The sequence below is a fragment of the Frieseomelitta varia genome, unplaced genomic scaffold (genome assembly GCF_011392965.1).
Source record: "Frieseomelitta varia isolate USP_RPSP 00005682 unplaced genomic scaffold, Fvar_1.2 scaffold_89, whole genome shotgun sequence".
NCBI lineage: Eukaryota > Metazoa > Arthropoda > Insecta > Hymenoptera > Apidae > Frieseomelitta > Frieseomelitta varia.
The window spans coordinates 853,948-876,196 of NW_025110689.1; the positions used below are offsets into that span (position 1 = coordinate 853,948).

At 36.6% G+C, this 22,249-nt stretch overlaps 5 protein-coding genes across 5 annotated transcripts in view; all 5 read left to right on the forward strand.

Moving 5' to 3' along the window:
- Positions 1–4,934: 4,934 nt before the first annotated feature.
- LOC122537159 (pre-mRNA-splicing factor ATP-dependent RNA helicase DHX16) lies at positions 4,935–9,564 on the forward strand. The gene is made up of 11 exons (XM_043670142.1): positions 4,935–5,520; positions 5,693–5,861; positions 5,941–6,182; positions 6,262–6,464; positions 6,531–6,826; positions 7,104–7,408; positions 7,518–7,675; positions 7,767–8,040; positions 8,176–8,717; positions 8,879–9,055; positions 9,187–9,564. Exons 1-11 carry the CDS (start codon positions 5,358–5,360, stop codon positions 9,316–9,318), a joined length of 2,661 nt encoding a protein of 886 aa, XP_043526077.1. The 5' UTR covers positions 4,935–5,357; the 3' UTR covers positions 9,319–9,564.
- Positions 9,565–11,604: 2,040 nt separating this feature from the next.
- Positions 11,605–12,045, forward strand: LOC122537165. Its single transcript, XM_043670150.1, has one exon. It carries the CDS (start codon positions 11,605–11,607, stop codon positions 11,968–11,970), a length of 366 nt encoding a protein of 121 aa, XP_043526085.1. The 3' UTR covers positions 11,971–12,045.
- Positions 12,046–12,667: 622 nt separating this feature from the next.
- On the forward strand, positions 12,668–17,475 carry LOC122537168 (odorant receptor 46a-like). Its single transcript, XM_043670153.1, has 8 exons — positions 12,668–12,978; positions 13,406–13,607; positions 13,700–13,859; positions 15,083–15,404; positions 15,741–16,091; positions 16,516–16,720; positions 16,806–16,961; positions 17,359–17,475. Exons 1-8 carry the CDS (start codon positions 12,671–12,673, stop codon positions 17,410–17,412), a joined length of 1,758 nt encoding a protein of 585 aa, XP_043526088.1. The 5' UTR covers positions 12,668–12,670; the 3' UTR covers positions 17,413–17,475.
- A 737-nt stretch (positions 17,476–18,212) lies between these two features.
- On the forward strand, positions 18,213–19,337 carry LOC122537169. The gene is made up of 2 exons (XM_043670154.1): positions 18,213–18,574; positions 18,959–19,337. The coding sequence occupies exons 1-2, from the start codon at positions 18,213–18,215 to the stop codon at positions 19,335–19,337; spliced, it is 741 nt and encodes a 246-aa protein (XP_043526089.1).
- A 280-nt stretch (positions 19,338–19,617) lies between these two features.
- LOC122537170 overlaps positions 19,618–22,249 on the forward strand; it is a 9,952-nt gene continuing 7,320 nt past the window's right edge. Inside the window, exons 1-6 of the mRNA XM_043670155.1 lie at positions 19,618–19,776; positions 19,849–20,004; positions 20,270–20,322; positions 20,590–20,647; positions 21,070–21,284; positions 21,763–21,925. Of these exons, the coding sequence (XP_043526090.1) occupies positions 19,618–19,776; positions 19,849–20,004; positions 20,270–20,322; positions 20,590–20,647; positions 21,070–21,284; positions 21,763–21,925 (804 nt within the window). The remainder of the gene's footprint in view (positions 19,777–19,848; positions 20,005–20,269; positions 20,323–20,589; positions 20,648–21,069; positions 21,285–21,762; positions 21,926–22,249) is intronic.

Below are 22,249 nucleotides of genomic sequence, written 5' to 3' on the forward strand. Positions count from 1 at the left end.
AAAAAAAAAAAAAAAAAAAAAAAAAAAAAAAAAAAAAAAAAAAAAAAAAAAAAAAAAAAAAAAAAAAAAAAAAAAAAAATAGAAAGAGACAGAGAGAAAAGAGAAGAAGACGCACGAGAGTCGTAGAGATGATCGCAGGTTTTTTTGAATCTCATCGTGAAACCATAGAAATACACACCGTCGTTCGTCTTACGTTAAATACACGTTACGTTAAAAAACGAACGGGGCACATCGTGTCGTCTACCGAAATCGAAATTCACGATCTCACACGCACGCGACTGGTAACTGCGACATCTACGGATTTTTTATTTTCTCCTTCGAACGAGACGCGTATGCACGTCGCGGGTAACAGACTTAATGAGAACGGAAACGAGAAACGTCAGGAGTGATCCATCGCGGTTGTTGATTTCTCTTTTTTCTAGGGAAGAACTGAAGAGAAAGTGACGATACAGGAAAGGAAGAGGAAGAAAAAGAAAAAGAAGAATGGAGAGGAAGAGAGACAAAGATGTGTTCGATGCTCCCATCTAATTACCGCTGGCGTTTGATGGTGGTACATTTATGATGCATTTTACGAGGACTCGCAGACGAACGGATGACTGGTTCTGTTCGCGAGTCACGATTATCCAGTCTCAACTGTACTATATTCTCCACCTCCTTGACGCCCTAGCCCTAGATATTCATATAATACATCTTTTTTCCTTCTTTTTTTCGTCTCCGTTTGATTTACTTCCTTTTTTTTTTTGTTATTATTACTATTTTCTTTTCCTTCGTATTTTAATTCGCCATGGACTAGGAGAGCACAGACTGAGAAAACGAATCAAAGCGTTGATACGTTGAATAATAATCGATTCACTTGAACCCAGCGATCGGCTCGCTGGCAGATTCTTACTTTTTAAGCTTAGTTTTTACGGTATGGTGAGCAGTACGAGTACCGTGTATCTAGTATACACACGTGTTCGTATCGCGGACGTGCCAGTACGAGGAAATTCGTTTGTTCCCTTCGATTCTTAGATCGCGATTACGCGAGCAACATACGCCCGTGTATTACGTACGATAAAAGAGACGGATTAATTAAGAAAGTGCACAGGATGTGAAACTGAGAAGAAGGCAGAATATATAAAATGATACGCAAGAGACAAGGATACGTTTGATTTCTCGTTCGTTAAAGAAAAGAAAAGAGATAGGAGGAAAGATCAAGATTAGACTTTGGTACGGTGTTTGTCGTTTGGAAGTGTGGATATCAGGATGACAAAGCGTATATAATAAAATCAATTGATGAAGATAGTGTTGGTCAGATCTTCGTGTCGTGTTAGTAAGAGAGAGAGAAAGAGAGATAGAGAGAGAGACAGAGACAGAGCACGAAGAAGAAGAAAAGATTTTAGAATTTCGACTGTGAGAAAGTTCTCATGACAGAACGTTCGAGTTTGTGATGGATGTTTTCATTCGAGCAGTTAAAAGCGACGCGAGAACAGCAGCCCAGACGTTTATATTTTTCTCACACACACGGTAGATAATATCCTACTATAACGGAGGATGCTTTCCGCGTCGCCTGGAATGGCGGAACGTATGTGAAAACGATGTGAAATACCGATGATCCAATACCGAAACATGCAATAGAATCGCTACGTGACGTACTCTATTTCTCTCCTTCCCGTTGTTCCGACGAATTTTTGAGGAGCCAGCCATGCTACACGCGTCAATCGCGTCGAGTAAAAGGAACGTATAGATGATTGTTAATCCTTGTTAGCGCGTAAGAACATACATCGCATATATATTTAATATATAGCGTGTAAACAGAATACATATAAATATATAAATATATGAATATAAATATAAATGCAAATAAGAGGTATATATATTAACAAAAAAGGGGAAAAAAACAGTAAAAAATAAATATATAGATATGATATGTTTTATACGCTGCATGTCATCCTTAGATGGAAATAACGTGATCATCATAACGTGTCGTTCAGAACCGGACGATTAATTTTTTTCTTCTTTTTTTTTTTTTTCTTTCTAGCGATTGAACGATGCACGAAAGGGAATCAGCAGGTGTTTTAGGATAGGTTTTTACGCAAAGGGACAAACGAACAATAACGCCACTTTATCAATCACTTGTGAAACGATTTCTGACCTCTCGGCAGGTCTTGTTGAAGGAGCTTGTGCCGTTGTTTCGTCCGCGAACTTCGTTGAAATTTAATCGCGATTAACCGCGAAACGAGAAAAACCCGCGATTGTTACGCACGACTGTCGCCTGGCGCCTCGTTCGATTGAGTTCGGCTCAAAATATGAAGTCAATCGCAGTGCCTGAACCGCCGCAAGAACTTGTAAATTATATAATCACGTAGTCGAAATTCCACGGATAATTGCTGCGTGGCGGAGGATGTAAAAGATTTAAAAAAAAACGTAATAATAATTAATAAAAACGGAACAAAGACTCTCATATGTGCCAGCCATTAAGAAGTGCTCTCTTTCTCTCTCTCTTTCTCTCTCTTTGGCTGAAATGAAACTCATCAAGCGCCCGACAGCCGTGCGTCCACGCGCAATTAGCGATGGACATTCGATATTTGAACGATTATATGATCGTATCCCGAATCTCTTTGAATATCCTTCGAATTCCAAAAAAAAAAAAAAGAACAAAAAAGATTATCGACGATCTTTGGAATACAAACTCGAGGAAATCGCGAAAAGTTGGAATATTTTCTTTTACTTGCTTAGCGTAGCGTACAATCGTGTAAATAGTCATAAACAATCGGCCAGAAACTTGCGATTTCGACCAATATTCGAAGTGATTCGAAAGATAGAAAATTTCTGAAAACGCATTGAAACGTCGAATATTTAAATGATTTTTTTTTTTTTTCTTTTTGCATTGTATGTGGATGAATTTGTATATCAATTTAAAATCGAGAAGAACCGCGAGATTTCAGGAATATTAAATACTGATTTTACTCTACATTGCCATGTGTCGCGATGCGATCGACATTTTTACAAGTTGAAACTTATTCTCGATACGATATGAGATTGTTAACTTGTTCGTTAACGGCGTCTAATCATTATCTAGTATATTTAATACGATTCAAAACTGTACGACTGATCCGATTCGATTGACGCATGAAACAGAAAGATATGAATGTCTGTCGCTATCATACGATTGTTAATATTTCTTCGACGTATTGAGAACCAGTTCGGAGTTCGTCCGTGGCGAAAGAAAAAAGGATATAATTATCGAGACGGTGTATAGAGTTTTTAATTTTCGTAAACGCTCGTGGATATTGTTATTTTTAATATAAGCGCGTGTTGGTGGTCGACGATCGAAATCGGCGGCTCGGGTGCACACCTCGCGATTTCATAATCGATTACGAACGATTCTGGCGAGATGAATGAACAGTCGAATATATAACAGAGCCGAGTCCCGTTACGTGGAAACATTACAAGACGCAAGAGCCTGTCGGAAATCCCGTTGATCGTGCATTATAAAAAAATCGCGATCGTTTTTGGAAAGTTGGAGTTTATTCGCGATTGAGATCGAAGATTATCGTAATAAAACGAACGAAGCATTGAGAAGTAGAAACAAAAGGGAACACGAACAAAAGGAACGGAAAAGAATTGTTCACCTATCGCAGTGTTGTACTTTATTGGTGTAATAACGCAACAATATGCCGCCGTAAAAAAGGAAAAAAGAAAGAGAAAAAAAAAAGAGATCGTGTCGTAACGAAGGTTTGAAAAGAGTGACGCGAACGAAAGAAAGGAACGAATACGAAAAAGGGAAGAGGAAAGTGAAAAAGGAGATAAAACGAAGCTTTTGAAGCCGAGTGATCGAGCAAGTGTTTGGCTGTGCTGTAGAATAGGAAAGAGACAGAGAGAGAACGTGAGATTCGAGAGAAAGAATGAGAGAAAGAGAGGGTGTGAACGAGAGAGATAAAGAATTTCAGATGTTAATCGAAGCCAGCGAAAGTATCAAATATACTATACATTCTGTATCCCGGTTCTACAAAATCCCTTATCGCAAGCCGAGTGCGTTATTGTTTTTCCTTTCGAAATTGACTTTTAACGGACAAGAAGAAAACGAAACAAAATCTCGATCGCGATCGAGATCCATTCGATTCACGATTGAAAAAAAAAAGAAGAAAATTTTAATAATAAAAACGTAATGTAATTTAATGGTCTACACGTGTCGGCCTACACGTGCCTCTCCTGAAATTACGACGATTTTCTACTTTTAATCGAGAGAACGTCGCGAAAAGGGATCGAAAAAGAAATGAAAAAAGAAGAGACAGTAAATGATACACGGGAATTTCTTTCGTGTACGAATACTGTAGCTGATTATATACATTGACATTTCGCTGCTTCGACAAGCTACAGTCTACCATGTATATATTTTCATTAATGTATGTATAATAAAAATATATTCGAGACAACGATCGGCTCTGTTTAGTGTGCGCTGTCTTTACATGGAGTATGTTAATGGTCGGAGAATCGATCGAAACTATTCCCCCTAACGGAGAATATTTTTGGCTTCTGAATAACATATGACGTATATATTATTGCAGTGACGTATTTCTTCTAGAAATAAATTTTAAATGAACAAACTTTGCCAGCTTTTGTTTGTGTTGTGTGAAACGTTACCTATTTACGTTCGTTCTGTAAATTATTCAATGAACTCTTAACATGCCTCAATTTTATATATATATATATTATATATATAAAATTCTTGAATAAATGTACCGTTAGACGCACGTGTTTATAATCAAAGAATGGCAGATAAATTGTAAAACGAGAAAAAAATGAGAGCGATTTCGAGTCGAACGCAAAGTCGAGGATTAGAAGGATAACTTGAATGAAATACGCGCGAATTTTTTATTGAATGGAGTCACACACGCCGCCTGTCACGTGACTTCATTCGCGTTGCTAGGCAACGTGGTCCATTCTACTAGTCGCACAGTCGCATGCTGCATGTCTCATGGATGCGAACCAATTCACCATTTAACCTACGTTTTACACTGTGAAGCAAAGTGTTTTTTTTTTATTTTTTTCGTGATAATCGTTCAAATTATTTTGTTTATTCGTAATCTGTGAACAAGTGCAATGAACGAACGTTCATTAAAAAAAAAGAATAAAGTCTATATCTATTAGGGACTGGAAAAGTTAAAGGAAGTTAACCTAGAACTAATTACTTCCTATGTTCGTATTTTAGTATATATCATTGTTATAAAATAACCGATATTTTACGTTTCTCAATGAAATAATCTGTGATATTGGGATAAAGGAAAGGAAATATTATTACGGTGTTTTGTACAATTTTCTTGTTATTAATTGATAAAAAGTAAACATAACCTGTTTATGATACCAAATAAACAATGAGTAAATACAGGAAGAAAGAATCCTCAAGCGAGGACAGTGACAGCGAGGAGGAAAGACGTAAAAAAGATATTAAAGAAAGAGACGAGTTTGCCAATCGACTGAAAGCAAAGGATGAAAGTAAAATACGAAAAGTGGCTATGCCGGCTGGTTCAGGAGCAGGTAAATTAAGTTCTTTACAATGCTGTATTTTAGAAACAGCTGGAAATTTAACTTTAATCTTTGGATATTACTTAAGTTCAATACTTAGTTTCATTCAAATGTTTATGTTTATTACTACCACTGTTAATGAAACTATTGAGTGTTAGTTATTAATACCGTATTAATGAAACAGCTGAAGCTGCCAAGAGGCTTAAAATTATGGAGACAGACATGCGAGAAAAATTGGTTCCCAAATTGCGTGTTGAATCTCGTAGAAAGTATTTGGAAAAACGCAAGGAAGATAAAGTGGCTGAATTGGAAGCTGACATAATCGACGATGAATATCTGTTTGAGGAAGAAATGTAATTTCTTATTAAAATGCATACAATATAAGAATTACACGGTTATACTCTGCTAATATCAAATGTTTTAAAATATCAGATTAACGGACCGCGAAAGGACAGAACGAGCGCATAAAAAGCAATTGCTTCAGTTGGCCAAAGAACATGAGAAGGCAAGGGAACTCGAAAGATTACAGCGTTACTATATGCCCTTGGAAAAGGGAAAACTTGCACCGGAATTGGAAGTACACGATAATGAACCGCCACAATCCGAGCAAAGCAAATGGGAATCCGATCAAATGTCTTCAGCTGTTTTCCGATTTGGTGCGAAAGATAGGAAAGGTACATAGTATTCGTCAATATGCGTTTTAAGTTTCATACGATATTTGTCTGGCTTTCTACTAATTTTTACTGATTTCAGCGCAACAGGACTATGATCTTTTGCTGGAAGATGAAGTGGAATTCGTCCAAGCGTTACGCATGCCTGGCAGCGAGAAAAACAAAAAACGCGAAGATAGCCCTCCGCCGCAAGTAAAAGCGTTACAAACTATACAGGAGATGAAAAAGAGTTTGCCGATCTATCCTTTTAGAAATGATCTCATTCAGGCTATCAAAGACCATCAGGTACTTGATAGAATTTGGCAAACTTAATCGAGATTGTTTTAAAACGAGCGTTGTAATCCGATTTAGGTGCTGATAATTGAGGGAGAAACCGGATCAGGAAAAACTACGCAAATTCCTCAATATTTGTACGAAGCTGGATTTGCAGAAAATAATAAAATTATTGGTTGCACACAGCCACGAAGAGTGGCTTCGATGGCTGTCGCTGCTAGGGTTGCTCACGAAATGGCTGTGAAATTAGGGAATGAAGTGGGTTACGCGATTCGTTTTGAAGATTGCACCTCTCATCGTACTCGTATCAAATACATGACCGATGGTACGCTGCACCGTGAATTTCTCAGCGAACCGGATTTGGCTTCTTACAGGTTAAAAAAAAGGATTCATTAGAATTTATCAATTCACCACGTTCAACGCGGTATTGATCTCCGATTACCATGATATAATAAATATATGAAAATATGTACAGCATGCAATACATAGAATATTTCGAACACAATTTCATTATAAATCAAATGAAAGTCGGTTCTGTGGTGAACGTGTCAAATTTAGATATCAACGCTTAGTTATAGTTACGCAATTCTTAATTATTAACTATTAACTAACTTATTTCTACCTACTTTATCGAAACGACATTATTTTCAGTGTTATGATCATTGACGAGGCACACGAGCGTACTTTGCATACAGACATCTTGTTCGGTTTGGTAAAGGATATAACAAGGTTTCGAACAGATCTCAAACTCTTAATTTCGTCCGCCACATTAGATGCCACGAAATTCAGCGAATTCTTCGATGATGCGCCGATATTTCGGATACCTGGCCGTCGGTTTCCTGTTGACATTTATTACACCAAAGCACCGGAAGCAGATTACATCGATGCCTGTGTAGTTTCTATTCTTCAAATACACGCTACTCAACCATCTGGCGATATACTGGTGTTCTTAACAGGTCTCTTAATCAATATCTTTATAATTATAAATATAATTGCTACTCGTGCCATAAAAATTAATCTGCCTAATTTATTGAAATTTTGAGGAATTTAAAAAATTCTTATTAGGTCAAGACGAGATCGAAACGTGCCAGGAAATGTTGCAAGAAAGAGTAAGGAGATTAGGATCGAAATTAAGGGAACTGTTAATTCTACCTATATACGCTAATCTTCCAAGCGATATGCAGGCAAAAATATTTCAACCTACTCCACCTGGAGCAAGAAAGGTACGAAAAATAGATTATTTATTTTTCCTTCGTTAAATATGTAACTTTCGTTGTCTACCTTTTTTACATTTGTAATTTGTTGTCTGTACAGGTAGTTCTTGCCACGAATATAGCGGAAACGTCATTAACGATAGACAATATAGTATACGTGATAGATCCAGGATTCGCGAAACAGAATAATTTTAACTCCCGAACAGGTATGGAAAGTTTAATGGTCGTTCCAATTAGCAAAGCCTCTGCGAATCAGAGAGCAGGCAGAGCTGGAAGAGTGGCTCCAGGCAAGTGTTTCCGATTGTACACGGCTTGGGCGTATCAGCATGAACTGGAAGACAATACTGTGCCTGAAATTCAGAGGATCAATCTCGGTATGATTCACATTATTACTACGCTGTTACAGATTTTTGCATGCAAAGTCTAAATACGTAAAATAAAATATTCTTTTTAATACAAAATCCACAATTGCGAAACATCGTTTATTTAATGAAGTTCTCAAATGATAGGGAACGCTGTGTTAACGCTCAAAGCTTTGGGAATAAACGATTTGGTCCATTTCGACTTCCTGGATCCTCCGCCACACGAAACTTTGGTTTTAGCCTTGGAACAATTGTACGCTTTAGGAGCTTTGAATCATCGTGGAGAATTAACGAAACTTGGACGAAGAATGGCCGAGTTCCCACTAGATCCCATGATGGCGAAAATGTTGCTAGCTAGCGAACAGTATCGCTGCTCGGAGGAAGTAGCCACAATAGCTGCCATGTTATCGGTGAACGGAGCTATATTCTACAGGCCTAAGGACAAGATTATCCACGCGGACACGGCACGAAAGAATTTCCACATACCTGGTGGTGATCATTTGACTTTGTTGAATGTATACAATCAGTGGAGGCAGAGTGACTTTAGTACTCATTGGTGCTACGAGAATTTCATTCAACATCGGTCGATGAAAAGAGCTAGAGACGTTAGAGAACAATTGGTTGGACTGATGCAGCGAGTCGAGATGGAGCTTGTGTCTGGAATCACAGAAACAATGAATATCAGGAAAGTGAGTAGAATCAAATGAACGTATATATTTAGTTGCTCTTTGCATTCTACAACATAGTGCCACATTAATAATGTTTAAATTAAATAACTATCTATTGCTATCATTATCCACAGTACAATCAAATCAGTATCAAAGAGTGATGACGATTAATTTAATTTCAGGCTATTACAGCTGGATATTTCTATCATGTTGCAAGACTATCAAAAGGGGGTCACTATAAAACTGCAAAACATAATCAAACAGTTTCGATTCATCCTAACAGCTCGTTATTTCAAGAGCTTCCGCGTTGGATTCTTTATCATGAATTAGTCTTCACCACAAAAGAATTTATGCGGCAAGTGAGTCATTAAACGCAATTATGAAACATTAAAAATTTTTTTGTTTCTAACCATTTCACAAAGTTTATGTCGTTTCTAATGATTCACATATAGACACACACACACATATATAACTTTATTTAATTCTGCAGGTAACAGAAATTGAGAGCAAGTGGCTTTTAGAAGTAGCTCCCCATTATTACAAACCAAAAGAATTGGAGGATTCTACCAATAAAAAGATGCCCAAAGTAGCAGGAAGATCGCGCCCAGATGGAACCAATTAATAGTAAATGTAATTAAACATTCATATGTAGATCTTATAATTTACATAAAAACGAACTTCAAGAACAATTGGTTTTTGCAACGCTATTTTTTAAATGAGACGTAGCTGGAATATCAAATATTACAATTAAGCAATTTGTACCTCTGTAGCCTATAACTTACCAATCCAAGAGCAATGTACAATAAATACATTTGTAATTAATAAATCATTTGAAAAAAGAAGCTATACTATTGTAAATGCATTTTATTTTAATAAAGAAAAAACGTAAAACAGAAATTGATTAATTTATTTACCTGTCACTATACGAGATAAGTAAACAACAGAAATGGAAATAATAGAAAATTATTAACACCAGAGCTTGAATCGGATCCGAAAATGACTAGGGTTTAAAAAATTGATATTGATTCGATCCTCGAAGCACCGATATTTTTAATAAGTCTTGTGAAGAACTGACAATGAGCGTTCACATCTTTAAGTAGAATAGGTCCATATGTGGTCAGTCATCCGCATGTAAAATAAGTCCGTATGTTGTTAGATATTCGTAAGTAGAATAAGTAAAATTGGTCCGTGCGTGGTGAGATATCTTTTAGTAGAATAGAATTTGGTATACGTTTTCTTTATCAAATGGCGTGATATTTTCTTAGAAAATATCATATCAATAAATATATGGCTACCGTAGCCAAGCTCAATGATGTTTGGATCTTTTTTAGCATTTGAATTTTTTGCACTTTTTGGCCCTTTAATTGCACTTACAATGAAACTGCAAACTAAGTTTACAACTAAAACTACAAACTAAACTTATAACTGTAGGAGTCCCAGCTGAGACCTCAATTTGTAGAAATTTGTTAAAGGACAGTTGTTTATTTGAAGTTAAATAAAAGAAAATTTGTTTAATGATGATGTTTAATGATAAAGTGAACGTTTTACGCTATTTTCTTAATTATCTCTCAACTCACTGTCTTTTCTCTGACCTCTCGACACTCACTGGCTTCTTCCTCATCTACACAAAATTCGTGATTCCTACACACATACACACAAACGCATCCATACCCTTAATATCTTAAACGCTAGGCCTGGAGAGCTAGTCATAAACAATCCCAAGTCTTAGGTCTAATTTTCTCTACAGTTTATGGTATATCACTTGGGACATCTGCAATCGTTGAGCACTGGAGAAAGTTCTGGACCTTTTCCCAGAATTTGCCCATCCTACATAACTAAATTCCTGCACATACTACACTACAAATACAATTTCAATAGTAAAAATAATAATTATTTTCTAGGTAGATCGACTTCTCGCAAATTGAAGGTTTCTTCACATAAACGGATCGATTTGTATATGTAAGCGACGTTACGTACGGATATAATGAATCATGAAAGAGTCGAGCTCGAAGATAAAAGGTTATCTGTAAGGCCTTATAAAAATATAACTTGACAAATGGCACTGTAGACACGGTAGACATTACGATAATGACATGGTATGTGCATACCAAGGTAGAGAAATATGGACAATATCTTGCTAACGGGAGAGACGATTTTCTATAGGTACCGTTCTTCAAAGATATCGCAGTTTATCCTACGGTGACTAGTGTTTTATAAAATTTCCCTCAGACTTCCGTGCACGCGAAAATAAAGTACCTTTATTTTTCTGATTGAAAAATAAATAAATAGCCAATTTTTATGGAATTTCTTCCTTTAAACGATAAAACAGTAACCGAGTTATTATTATTGTTTAATCAGATATAATTTCAAGTGATTCTTAAACAACACAATCCTACGTCCAATTTACCTTTTTTTCTTAATAATAATTTCAAATACTTATCTATCTTCGAATCAATTTCGTTCTCGTCGTTGGCGAAATTTAAAACCGCAAAACAATGCGAATGACGATCAATTTGTATATAGTATTATATCAAAGTGTATATAGTTAATTTTATACAATTTTCTCGCCATTCTTTAATTCCTACCTAATTACCTCTTCTCGCGGAAGGAATAAAATGTGTATTAAATGAAATGAAATTGACGTTACTATCGATTACGATAAACATTCTCAAACGTATTAAAGAGGAATTAATTAAATAACACTGTTACTATCTCTAATCTTTTCAACATCCTAAAGTCCAAATATTAACAATACTTAGATCTTCAATTACGCGATTAATCAGTGTTTGCCCGTGTTGTTCGATGGTCAATTATATTAATCTATTTGTGTACGTATTCTCTTGATAGAACATCCAACAACTTATCTCTTTTATTCGAGGTCCTTACTGAAACTCTCCTCGGGTAAAACATGAGCGTTCTGAGGCCAGCTTTCAACATATTAGTCGTTTGCGGATGCTGGATGCCATCGTCTTGTCGAACATCCCACGGAAAGCTGTTTTACACTCTGCACACGACGTTCGTGATTCTTTTGCTGTACAGCTTCTGCGTATCGCAACTTTTGAACGTGATACTGAACGTAAACACGGCGGACGAGTTGAGCGACAGCTTGTACATGTTCATCGCGTCTGTTCTCTCCTGCTGCAAGATCTTCGCGCTTCTGATTAACCGCAAGGCGATTGGAGTTCTTAGCAGGCAGCTGGAGAAGGAGCCGTGTAAACCACTAGACACGCAGGAGATAACAGTCCAAAAGAAATTCGACAGAAGCATCGGGTAAATGAATGGTACATTCCTACGTTCCTGAAAACATTGAGAGTGCCCGAATACGTTCGATGAAAAATCGTCAATCGCTTAAAGCAACTTTTGCGAAAAAGTCGTAAGAAAATTCAACTGGAAGCCTCTACTTTGTTGTGACCTATTCTGAGGTCGTTCTTTTCAGAGATGTTTTTACATTATGCAACGGATCGGAAAGTAAAGGTATTTCCTCTCTCGAAAATTATATAAATTCAAACTCTCTGGACACTGGAAAAAATTTTTTCGTGGCACAATTCGCCAAGATCTCTAGAGATTTTGCAACTTTCAGACTTTAGAATTTACTGTATGATTTTTGTTTCTTTCGCCATTTTGCTGAACTTTGAACATTAAGGTTCAAAGAGTTGACGAAATTTGAATCTTTTGAAATTTCGTCGACGCAAGCTTAATACTCGAGGTTAAAAATGAAAAAAATCGTAATTCATAATTAAATCCACCATTCTCTTGAAGACTAAAGTCTCTTCTTTCCAACAACTCCTTAAAATTCCTTGCTTAAAATTCTTTTTCACGAAATTATAAGTGTTTAAAGTTAGAAGTTATAAGTGTCGACAATTTTTCATCGAGTGCAGTAATACTTTCTGTACACATTTTGGATATGTAAGTCGATTGGTGAGACTTTACATTTGCTTTCTAGGTCGATCACGATTTACTACACGATTATGGTGATGCTCACAGTTACCTGTATGATATTATTCTCGTTTCTCACTGACTTCAGTAACCTCGAGCTCGCGTACAGAGCCTGGCTACCTTTCAACTATTCCGTGCCAAATTACTATTACATGGCGTACGCTCATCAGATCGTTTCTCTGATCGGCACGGCGCTTGTAAACGTGGCCTGTGACGTGCTGGTTTGCGGACTGTTCGTTCATGTTTGCAGTCAGCAGGAGATCCTGAAGCACAGAATAAAGGGGCTGACAAAACAATCGAGACCTGACATTGGAGGGATCGTGCGTTTTCACGATTATTTGTACAGGTTGGTCTCGTTTGTTCGAATGGCTCGATACGAATAGATGCGATAAACTCAAGTAAATAGAATAAAGTTGTCGTATACTATTATAGAAAAGTAAGTAAGTAGAAAAGTCGAATTTATTGATGCATTATGAAGAAGAGAAGCCGTGAAGCACCAAGGGAAAATATATGTTATTTCCTCTTCGATTATAATATGTCGGAATAAATTAGAAAGTTAATACATTTAGTAAACGAGGAATTTTACAATAATATTCTGTATAATAATGTACTTTTTTTATTTTCGAAAATTCTTTCAGAAAAAAGTAATGGACTATTCGATAAGTGGAAAAGTCTAACAATAATGTTTCAGAGATTGTAATAATAATACCTGTAAGTACGTTCTTCCATTATCCTATGGTTTAACTTAGAAAATTGTTCTGTTTTGCATACAGGTACACCTCGATCATACAGAAGAAGTTCAAGGAAATAATAGGTATTCAACTTTTCTCGAGTACTCTCGTGGTGTGCTTCATTCTGTACCAATTGTCGAACACGCCAATAAATTCCAAATACATGGAATTCATCCTATATTTGGCCTGCATGATGACGCAGGTTTTCTTTTACTGCTGGTATGGCAATCAGCTGAAATTAAAAGTAAATTCCATTCGTCCAAATTGCCTTTACAATTATTTCTTTTTATATTTGGGGATTATTTTAATTCTAAAACCGTATATGTACAAGAATAGAGCGTCGAGGTTGTGGATGCAATTTTTGAAATGGATTGGGTGTCGCTCGATAACGACGCTCGAAAGTGTTTGATTAACATAATGAGAAGGGGCATGAGTCCGATCGAACTAACCTGTGCCTTCGTATTTACGATGGACCTGAAAACTTTCGTGAGCGTTAGTAAATGAAATGAAACATAATCGTCACGCGAAAGTATTTGAATATTTACTGCAAGAACATTTTATAAATATGTTGTTATTATTATTATTATTTTAAAATTTCACTGAAATAAAAAATGACTCTTAATGATCGTACTCATGATTTTCGAACGGTAAATTATTCATAATAATAATAATAATAATAATAATAATAATAATTTTCGGAGTTAATCTTTAACTGCTCAACACGATCGCGATAATTTTCAAAACGTTTTAAAAGTATCTAAATTGATTACGAACTTTCGAATATTTTCGCGACAACATTATTATCGTTTATTTCCTGATAATATTCCGATATTCGATAACATTTCTTACAGATATTGAAGATGTCGTATTCGGCATACAATTTGCTTCAGAGGAAGAAGGAATCGTAAAACGAGTACAACGAAATTTAACTTTTGGCGAAAATTGATCAATCGAATTTGTCAAGCAAAAATTTATTAAAATTTGACTTACTTACTTCAACGAAATGAGTTGAAATACGAAATGAGTGCCTCGTGTTCTCCATATTCTCTTGTCTTCTTCCCCATCCAAAGTGAAAAAGCATCCAACTCCATTTCAAGAGCAATTTCCCTACTTCGCCACTCGTTAAATATTCATTTCAACTGACTTATGCATCAAACGGCATATCCTCGACTCGAAAATAAATAATTTTTCAAGAAATTCCTCCCAGAAATATTTCCCGTGTATCCACCGGGAAATACAGTAATGATACAGTTCACAGACCGGAAAGGGGAACATTTTATGAACGACAAAGTATCGCATGTGTACCCCGTGCTTATACATCATCGTGTGCGCTTAAATATATTATAGGACACAACGCATTTCATCGAGTTCCTCCATTCTAGTTCGTCAGCATGCTTCATCAATAATATCCAGCCTTCGATATCTGTAAAGAGAAGTATTTCCAAGCAAGTGTCAAGAACGAAAATTTGCATTTTCTTCTTCTTTTTCTTCGGGATATATTGTCATCGTTCTCAGAATAATCTTTTCATTTTTTTCTGAAAGTTTTCCAAATAAAGTTCGTCAGTTTGGGAGGACGATGAGCGAAACCGTCGAAGGCGAAGGACGATGATGTAAAAGTATATAAAAATATATAGAATATATGGAAGATACAAATTCTGACAGAGTTTAAAAAAAACTGAGTGATGCATCTGTTACGAGCGATATATCGTCTTCTGACAGTGTGTGCCTGCTGGCGACCACCGTTGCTGTCGCCGTTAAAAAACTTCGCCTACACCATCTATCATTGTTACATAATGCTGCTGGTGTATGGTGGCACATTTTTCCAATTCGTTGACTTGATATTCATCGTGGAGACTCAAGACGAGTTCTGTGACAACGTTTATCTAACCCTGGCATTTTTCATTTCGTGTCTCAAGATGTACAGCCTGTTGTCCAGCCGCGAGAGTATCGCCGCCATAGCGAATATGCTCGAGAGCGCGCCTTTTCAACCGGAGACGAAGGAAGAGACCGAGATTCGAGAAAAGTGTGATAAACAGACCAGGTAATATATAAAGTGGGAGGATCTCTAAAATTCATTGTTCAATTAAACTGATACGCCTGTTTCATTTTCTGTCTGATGGTACGATTTACGTGTATTTCAATGCGATAATATATCTAATAACTTGTGATCTGACATACTCTGAGATTTCAGTAAATGTCGAAAATTATCAAATATGTTGCAATAAGTAGACTGAAAACCTTGTACAAACCGTATACGATGACAAAATCACGAAGATTGTAACTGCAATATAGTCATTGTTTTCTTTTATATTTATATATATATATATATTTTTTTTTTTACACTATTCTGTCATCATTTCTTTATGAATCGCTACAGATCGAACGCGTTTTATTACGCACTTCTAATCGAATTGACAGTAATAATAATATCGGTGTTGACGTTGCCAATCGGCGGACTGCACAAAGATGAAAGTCACAAGCTACTGTTTCGAATGTGGTTGCCTATCAACTATACTTCGACAGCCAGGTACAGCTTCATTTACGCTCAACAAATTTTAAGCCTCGCCTTCAGCGCTCTGTTGCACGTCGCCTGTGACAGCCTCATATGGGCTCTGTTGATGTTCACCTGCAACCAGATCGAGATCTTCGGGCATCGTCTGAAACACATCAGACGAGACCAGAATGAAACAACGAGGCTGTGTATTCGTTACCATAATCTCATCTATCGGTACGGTATAATATTTGATCGTTCAATTTTCTTCCTTTTAGTTTGCAGTGCTTGCTTTTGGAAAGAGTGTAGAACAATCGAAATGATAATTGACGTGATAACAATGTCGCGAGCATCGAATTAATTAATTTTTATCTTTTATCCTCTAAAAATAAACCCTATCAACATTTCGAAATTGTTTCGATATTGACGATAAGCGAACAATATGTAGCGCGATTAAAACAGCAATTAGATTATTCTGTTTCTGATTAATGTAAAATAGATCTTTCGTTCGATTTCAATACATTTCTTTATCTGTTTAGCTCTTTGTGTAATAGACAAACTCGTCGTTTTTCAAATTTATTTTTGCACAAACTCGCAGATTATCCACGAACGCGATTGAAGAAGAGTCTAAGCAAAAAATTCATTTTGTCCACGAGTCTAGATTCGCCACGATGATAAACAAAGAGTTCAAGTCGGTAATTTTCGTTCAATTCGCAATAAGCACGCTGACGATATGCATCAATCTCTACATATTAACGGCAGCGAACATCTCGTTCGAGAGGATTTTGCAGTTGATCATGTACAGCAGCTGTATGTTAACGCAGATATACATTTTCTGCTGGTACGGCAACGAAGTTAAGCTGAAGGTACTCTTATCCGTGACGAATAACGGTGAATATTGCCTTCAGATACTTCAGATCTTCGTAATTCGTTTGTCTGCTTTTCGTTCAGAGCCTCGACATTTCCAACATGATCTTCGAACTCGACTGGCCACCGCTCAAAAACACCACGAAACACGACTTGTTGATGATTATGATGCGTGCAACGTCTCCAATAGAGGTGACCAGTGCTCATGTCGTGACGATGAATCTGCAATCATTCATGATTGTTAGTAAGGAAAAATTTATACTTGTTTGATACTAGAACTGGCAACTTTTTAATATATTACGATCATATATATTTATGTGCAATATACGCGAAAGATTTAGAAATGCAAAACTATGCAAAATATTAAAAAAAAAAATTCTCTATTAGGTGATACCTCTTTAATTTAAAGCACAACAATTTAATTTAATTTAAAGCATATATAAATGAAAATAAATTCACAACCTAACATTATAGTGATATCACTTTTACATTTAACGTTTATGCTATATTAATGATTACAATATTTATTAATATAATATTACGATTCAAACAATTGCAAAAATAAAAAGTTTGATATCAGTCACTGTCATAACGATGCAATCAGTATTTTGTACAATCGTAAGTCTTTCTGTCGCAGTTGTTGAAAACTTCTTACTCGGCGTACAACTTGCTTCAAAGTAGCAGAGACTAGCGAACGAGGCAACAGATTCTCCACCGTGCGTTCTGTTTTCACGACAATCAACGACAAGACGAATGGAAGATCAACTTCTTCGTGGAGGACGAGAGAAAGTAGAGTCTACGTTAAATAAAACAATAAATAATATATAAGAGTATTAGGTTGCACAACGGCAGCTTTTCCTCTCTATTGTTGGTACGGTGCCTCTTAAATATTTATATATCTCTTGGTAGTTCTATCCTACCAAGTTAATTTATATTTCAAACCGCCATCAATATAGCCGTCGACATCGGCAACGACTGATTGTCGTGAATTCACGACGTAAAAACAGGAAATAAAAGAGCAGGGTTAGAACGTAGAAGAATGTATCAACTATTGCAAAAATAATTGCGCGACTGCGTGCTCGAGATACTGCGTACATATCTATTTTATATCTGTTTTACAGATGAAATGCAAAGATACAGTTCTGACAATTAACTAGCTCGTTTGAGCAAACTCGATTGAGCGTTTTCGTGAACAATTAGTTGTTCTTAATATTTACGAGCGGCGATGCTCGTTGGCTGAATTTTTCGTCAATTTAATCAGTGGACATTTGTCCAAATTGTATTTTCATGAATTAAATCGGCAGAAACTTTGTTCATCAAACTTATCTATAGCTATATTTAAACCTTCCGGAAATATATGAAAATTCGCAATCTGTTGATTAATCAGTTTCACGCGCAATATCGCGATCAACTACGATTATGAAAATGTCTCGCGCCAATTTATAAATACACCAAGAATTACAAAGAAACAAGGCGTAGAAAAATTCAAAGATGCACCTTTTACGATGGTCGTTCAAGCTTCTTACCTTCATCGGTCTGCTATCGCCGTCCTCTTGGAAGTATTCGTGGAAGAGAATTTTGTACAGCGTCTACACGATCGTAGTGTTACTGTTGATCTTCAGTTTCGAGATTTTTCTGTTTCTGGATCTCGTTATTAACGTGGACAATCAGGATGACTTCAGTGAGAATTTGTACGTGACGCTGGTGTTCTTCTCCAGCTGTTGCAAGTCACTGATGTTGTTAATTTATCGCGGAGATATCGAAATTTTATTGGACGCTCTGCTTGAGGAACCTTTCGTGCCTCTGAACGAAGAAGAGGACAAGATTCGAATGAAATTCGAGGAACAAATCGAGTGAGTCGACATCAATAGATCTCAAATTATGTAAAAAGAAATTATTATTAACGAAATTCAATTACTCTAACGAAGAAAAAGAAATTATTATTAACGAAATTCAATTACTCTAACGATTTGTTGTCAATGTAAAATAATCGAGGAGATGTGCACGTTGTACGATATGCTTGTATGATTCATACAACGAAATTACACAGCCAATTAGCAATCCCTCAGGAATTTTCAATTGTACTTTTCAATTGTACAACGTCTTCCCTAATGTTGCAGCCTCAACACTAACAGTACAAATTAAATACCTATAATTAGATACGGCGTAACTAAAAGTTTTACTTACCTTAGTTAGCAAATAACAATGGCAATTGTCATGTTTGTCTGAATTTTCAGATGGAGCTCCAAAGCATACACGATTGTGTTAGACGTCTTCTTGGTATGGCTTTGGGCGGACGGGTATTTCGCATACAGACGTGGAAAATTGAAATTCCGTGTCTGGACACCTTACGATTACTCATCGCCGCTTTTCCTTCTTCTTAGCTTTATCCATCAAGTCCTAGCCACGATATTCAGCACGAACTTAAACGTCGTCTACGATTGTTTCTTCAGCGGTATAATGCTTCACATTTACAGCCAATTCGAGATCCTCCAATACCGTATGAAGAACATCACGACGGATAAAAATTACTCGGCGAAACTCTGCGCGTACCACCATCATCGTATATACCAGTCGGTTTTCCATATTATTCTATCGAACTTGTATTCGTTATAAGATCGTGAATGCTGAGGCACATACAAATTTTTAGAAAATTTTTATAAAAGTTCTCGACGAAACGATTTGGGAAAGTATTCGAAAATATTGGAATCTCTCGTGAATCGAAATGAAATCGCTAATTTTGTTTCTTCTTCGTATACAGTAGTGCCTCTTTCACTCAACAATTGCTTTTATTACAAAGTCATGCACTATCCTTATAGTGAGCTTACTTGCTAAGGGAAAAACAAATTGCAGATTCGCCACGATAGTGAACGACAATTTCAAAACCATCACGTCTATGCAGTTCCTGATAAGCACCGGAGCCATGTGCTTCAATCTCTATCGACTGTCACTGATGAAAATTAATCTGAAATTCCTGGAAACGGTCAGCTACACGTTGTGTCTGCTCATGCAGATATTCTATTACTGCTGGTACGGCAACGAAGTGAAACTGAAGGTTTGCTAGGTTCACTCCTTTAGATAACAGATCAAATTGCACGATCTCACGCGTGATATTGTCATTTCGCAGAGTTTGGAGATACCGAACGCGGTGCTGGAAAGTAACCTGTGGTCATTGAACGAGAACTCGAAGAAGATTCTTTTACTGATCACGAGACGCGCGTTGGAACCTATAGAATTCACTGGCTGTCACATCATCTCCATGAATCTCGAATCGTTCCTGATGGTCAGTGTCGAAGGCACGAGTGTTTTTGTAACACTCCTTGACAGTATAATAAAGTGGAGAAGAATATGGAAATGATTTAGCAAATAAATAATTTTCTGGTATCACTTGGTCAAACATTTTCAAATTAGATAAACAAATAGATACTTGCACTAATTAAAATTCGCAATTCAGCTTCTCCAAATCCTTCTCGACAGATTGTACTGTCAAAGGGTTGACACTGAAGAAAGATATTCTTGTGAAAACAGTTATTATCATTTTGTAACAGCTGCTGAGGACCGCCTACTCAGCGTATAATTTACTCAAACAAAGCAACGCAGGGTAGCAAAGCGGAGGCAATATCGAATAACAACCATTAAATTAAACGTCAAATATTCACATGAAATTCAGGAAGAGCGCTTTCTTTTTTACTTACACACAGCAATAAATCTTAGTGAGATACAATAGAAGTACGACGTTCCCCTTTTCATTCTTCTTCCTTTCTGCACGACAACAGAGCCATTTTCCCAATCATCGACCTTCCTCCTCGACGTTCGCTGAAACTTCAAAGTAGTTGAGCCTAATTTTAATAATAAATGCCTTGGCCAGAAATAGAATGATATACAAGTATTGTACCCTAAGTCAGATCGTTGAAACATTAACAAACGTAATGATATAGAACGTATTCCAATGGGGATAAGTGACTCCGGAAGAACATGCGTCCCCTCAAAAGGGTACAACTTGACAATATTCTGAGATAGCCAGTAACATTTGGATCACTTACAGTCCCACTCCTCGCATTCGTGTTTTTCTGCCGTTTCTGTTTTACCGTGGAAAGTAAATAGTTAATTTCTGTCGAAATTTCACTAGGCAATAAGAGTTTCTGACGATGTAAAATCGGGCTGAGCACACCGTGAATTTCAGCCGATTTTGAAAATGACCGTGCACACGTTACAATGTTCGCGTATACTTCTTTCGATTTGCGGCTGCTTGCCGCCGAGCTCGTGGACGTCGTCGTTCACTAAGTCCTTGTACAACATTTACACGTCGTTCGTGTGGCTTTTGATATTGTCCCTCGCGTCCGCTCAGATTCTGGACATAATCATCAACGTGGAGAATCAGGATCAATTCAGCGACAATTTCTACATCACTTTAGTGGTGTTTGTCAGCGGTTGCAAACTGAGCATTATGTTGAAGCATCGTCGAAGTATCTTATCCTTGATCGACAGTCTCGAAAACGAGCCATTCTCCACGACCAACGACGAGGAGATGAAAATTCGAAGCAAGTTTAACAAAATGAACGAGTGAGTATCTCGACTGACGATTATTTTTTTCAGTTTATACAAAAATTAATTTTTCAACGGCGAGCACCTAGACGTTAAAGATATTTTCGAGATTTTTGGGGAAATTACACGATTGAAAAATATTAATTTCTGAGTTCTAATATAATTTCCTTTAATACTGACAACTATTATTTCTCTTTTCTAATTAGTTTCAAGAATTGATATGTATAGCAGCAGATGAAAGAATTTTTGTAATTTAGTAATATCTGTATTAATATTTTTCTTAGGACGTACAATTTCCTCTTGTAATCCAATTTTGTAGAATTACAGCAATTTCTTTCTTATTTTCACTATGCAATCGTTGCTCAAATGATATACCGTGCTCGTTACTTTTTAATTTTTTAAAACTAAGCACAGCTTAAACGCTGTTGAAAATTAACATTCCCACAAAAAATTAATAAGTCAACAAGTTGAAGAATTATAATTAACATTCTTACAGGAGAATCGCGATTGGTTACACGATTTTAGTAGAGGTGGCCGCGATATCGATATTCGTGAGATCGTACTTCACGGATTTCAAGAAGAGAAAATTGACTTTCCGAGCTTGGTTACCCTACGATTATTCGGAACTGTTGCCATATGCGTTCAGTTACGCCTACGAAGTTACCACTTCGATGCTGTGCTCTTGCCAAAATGTCGCCTGTGACACTCTATTCGCTGGATTACTGATCCAAATTTACAGTCAGTTCGAGATACTCGGGAAACGTCTGGGAAATATTCAGAAAAACGAGAATCACTCGGCGAAGCAATGCGTCAAACATTATCAAAAGATATACAAGTTCGTCTAGAATTATTCTTCCAATCGATTGTGTAATAAATTCGTTTGCCTTTGATACGTTTACTCACGTTAGCTGCAATATAACAATAAGATAACAGATTACAATTCCATCGTAGAATTACCAATCAAAATGACTTTTCTACAAAAA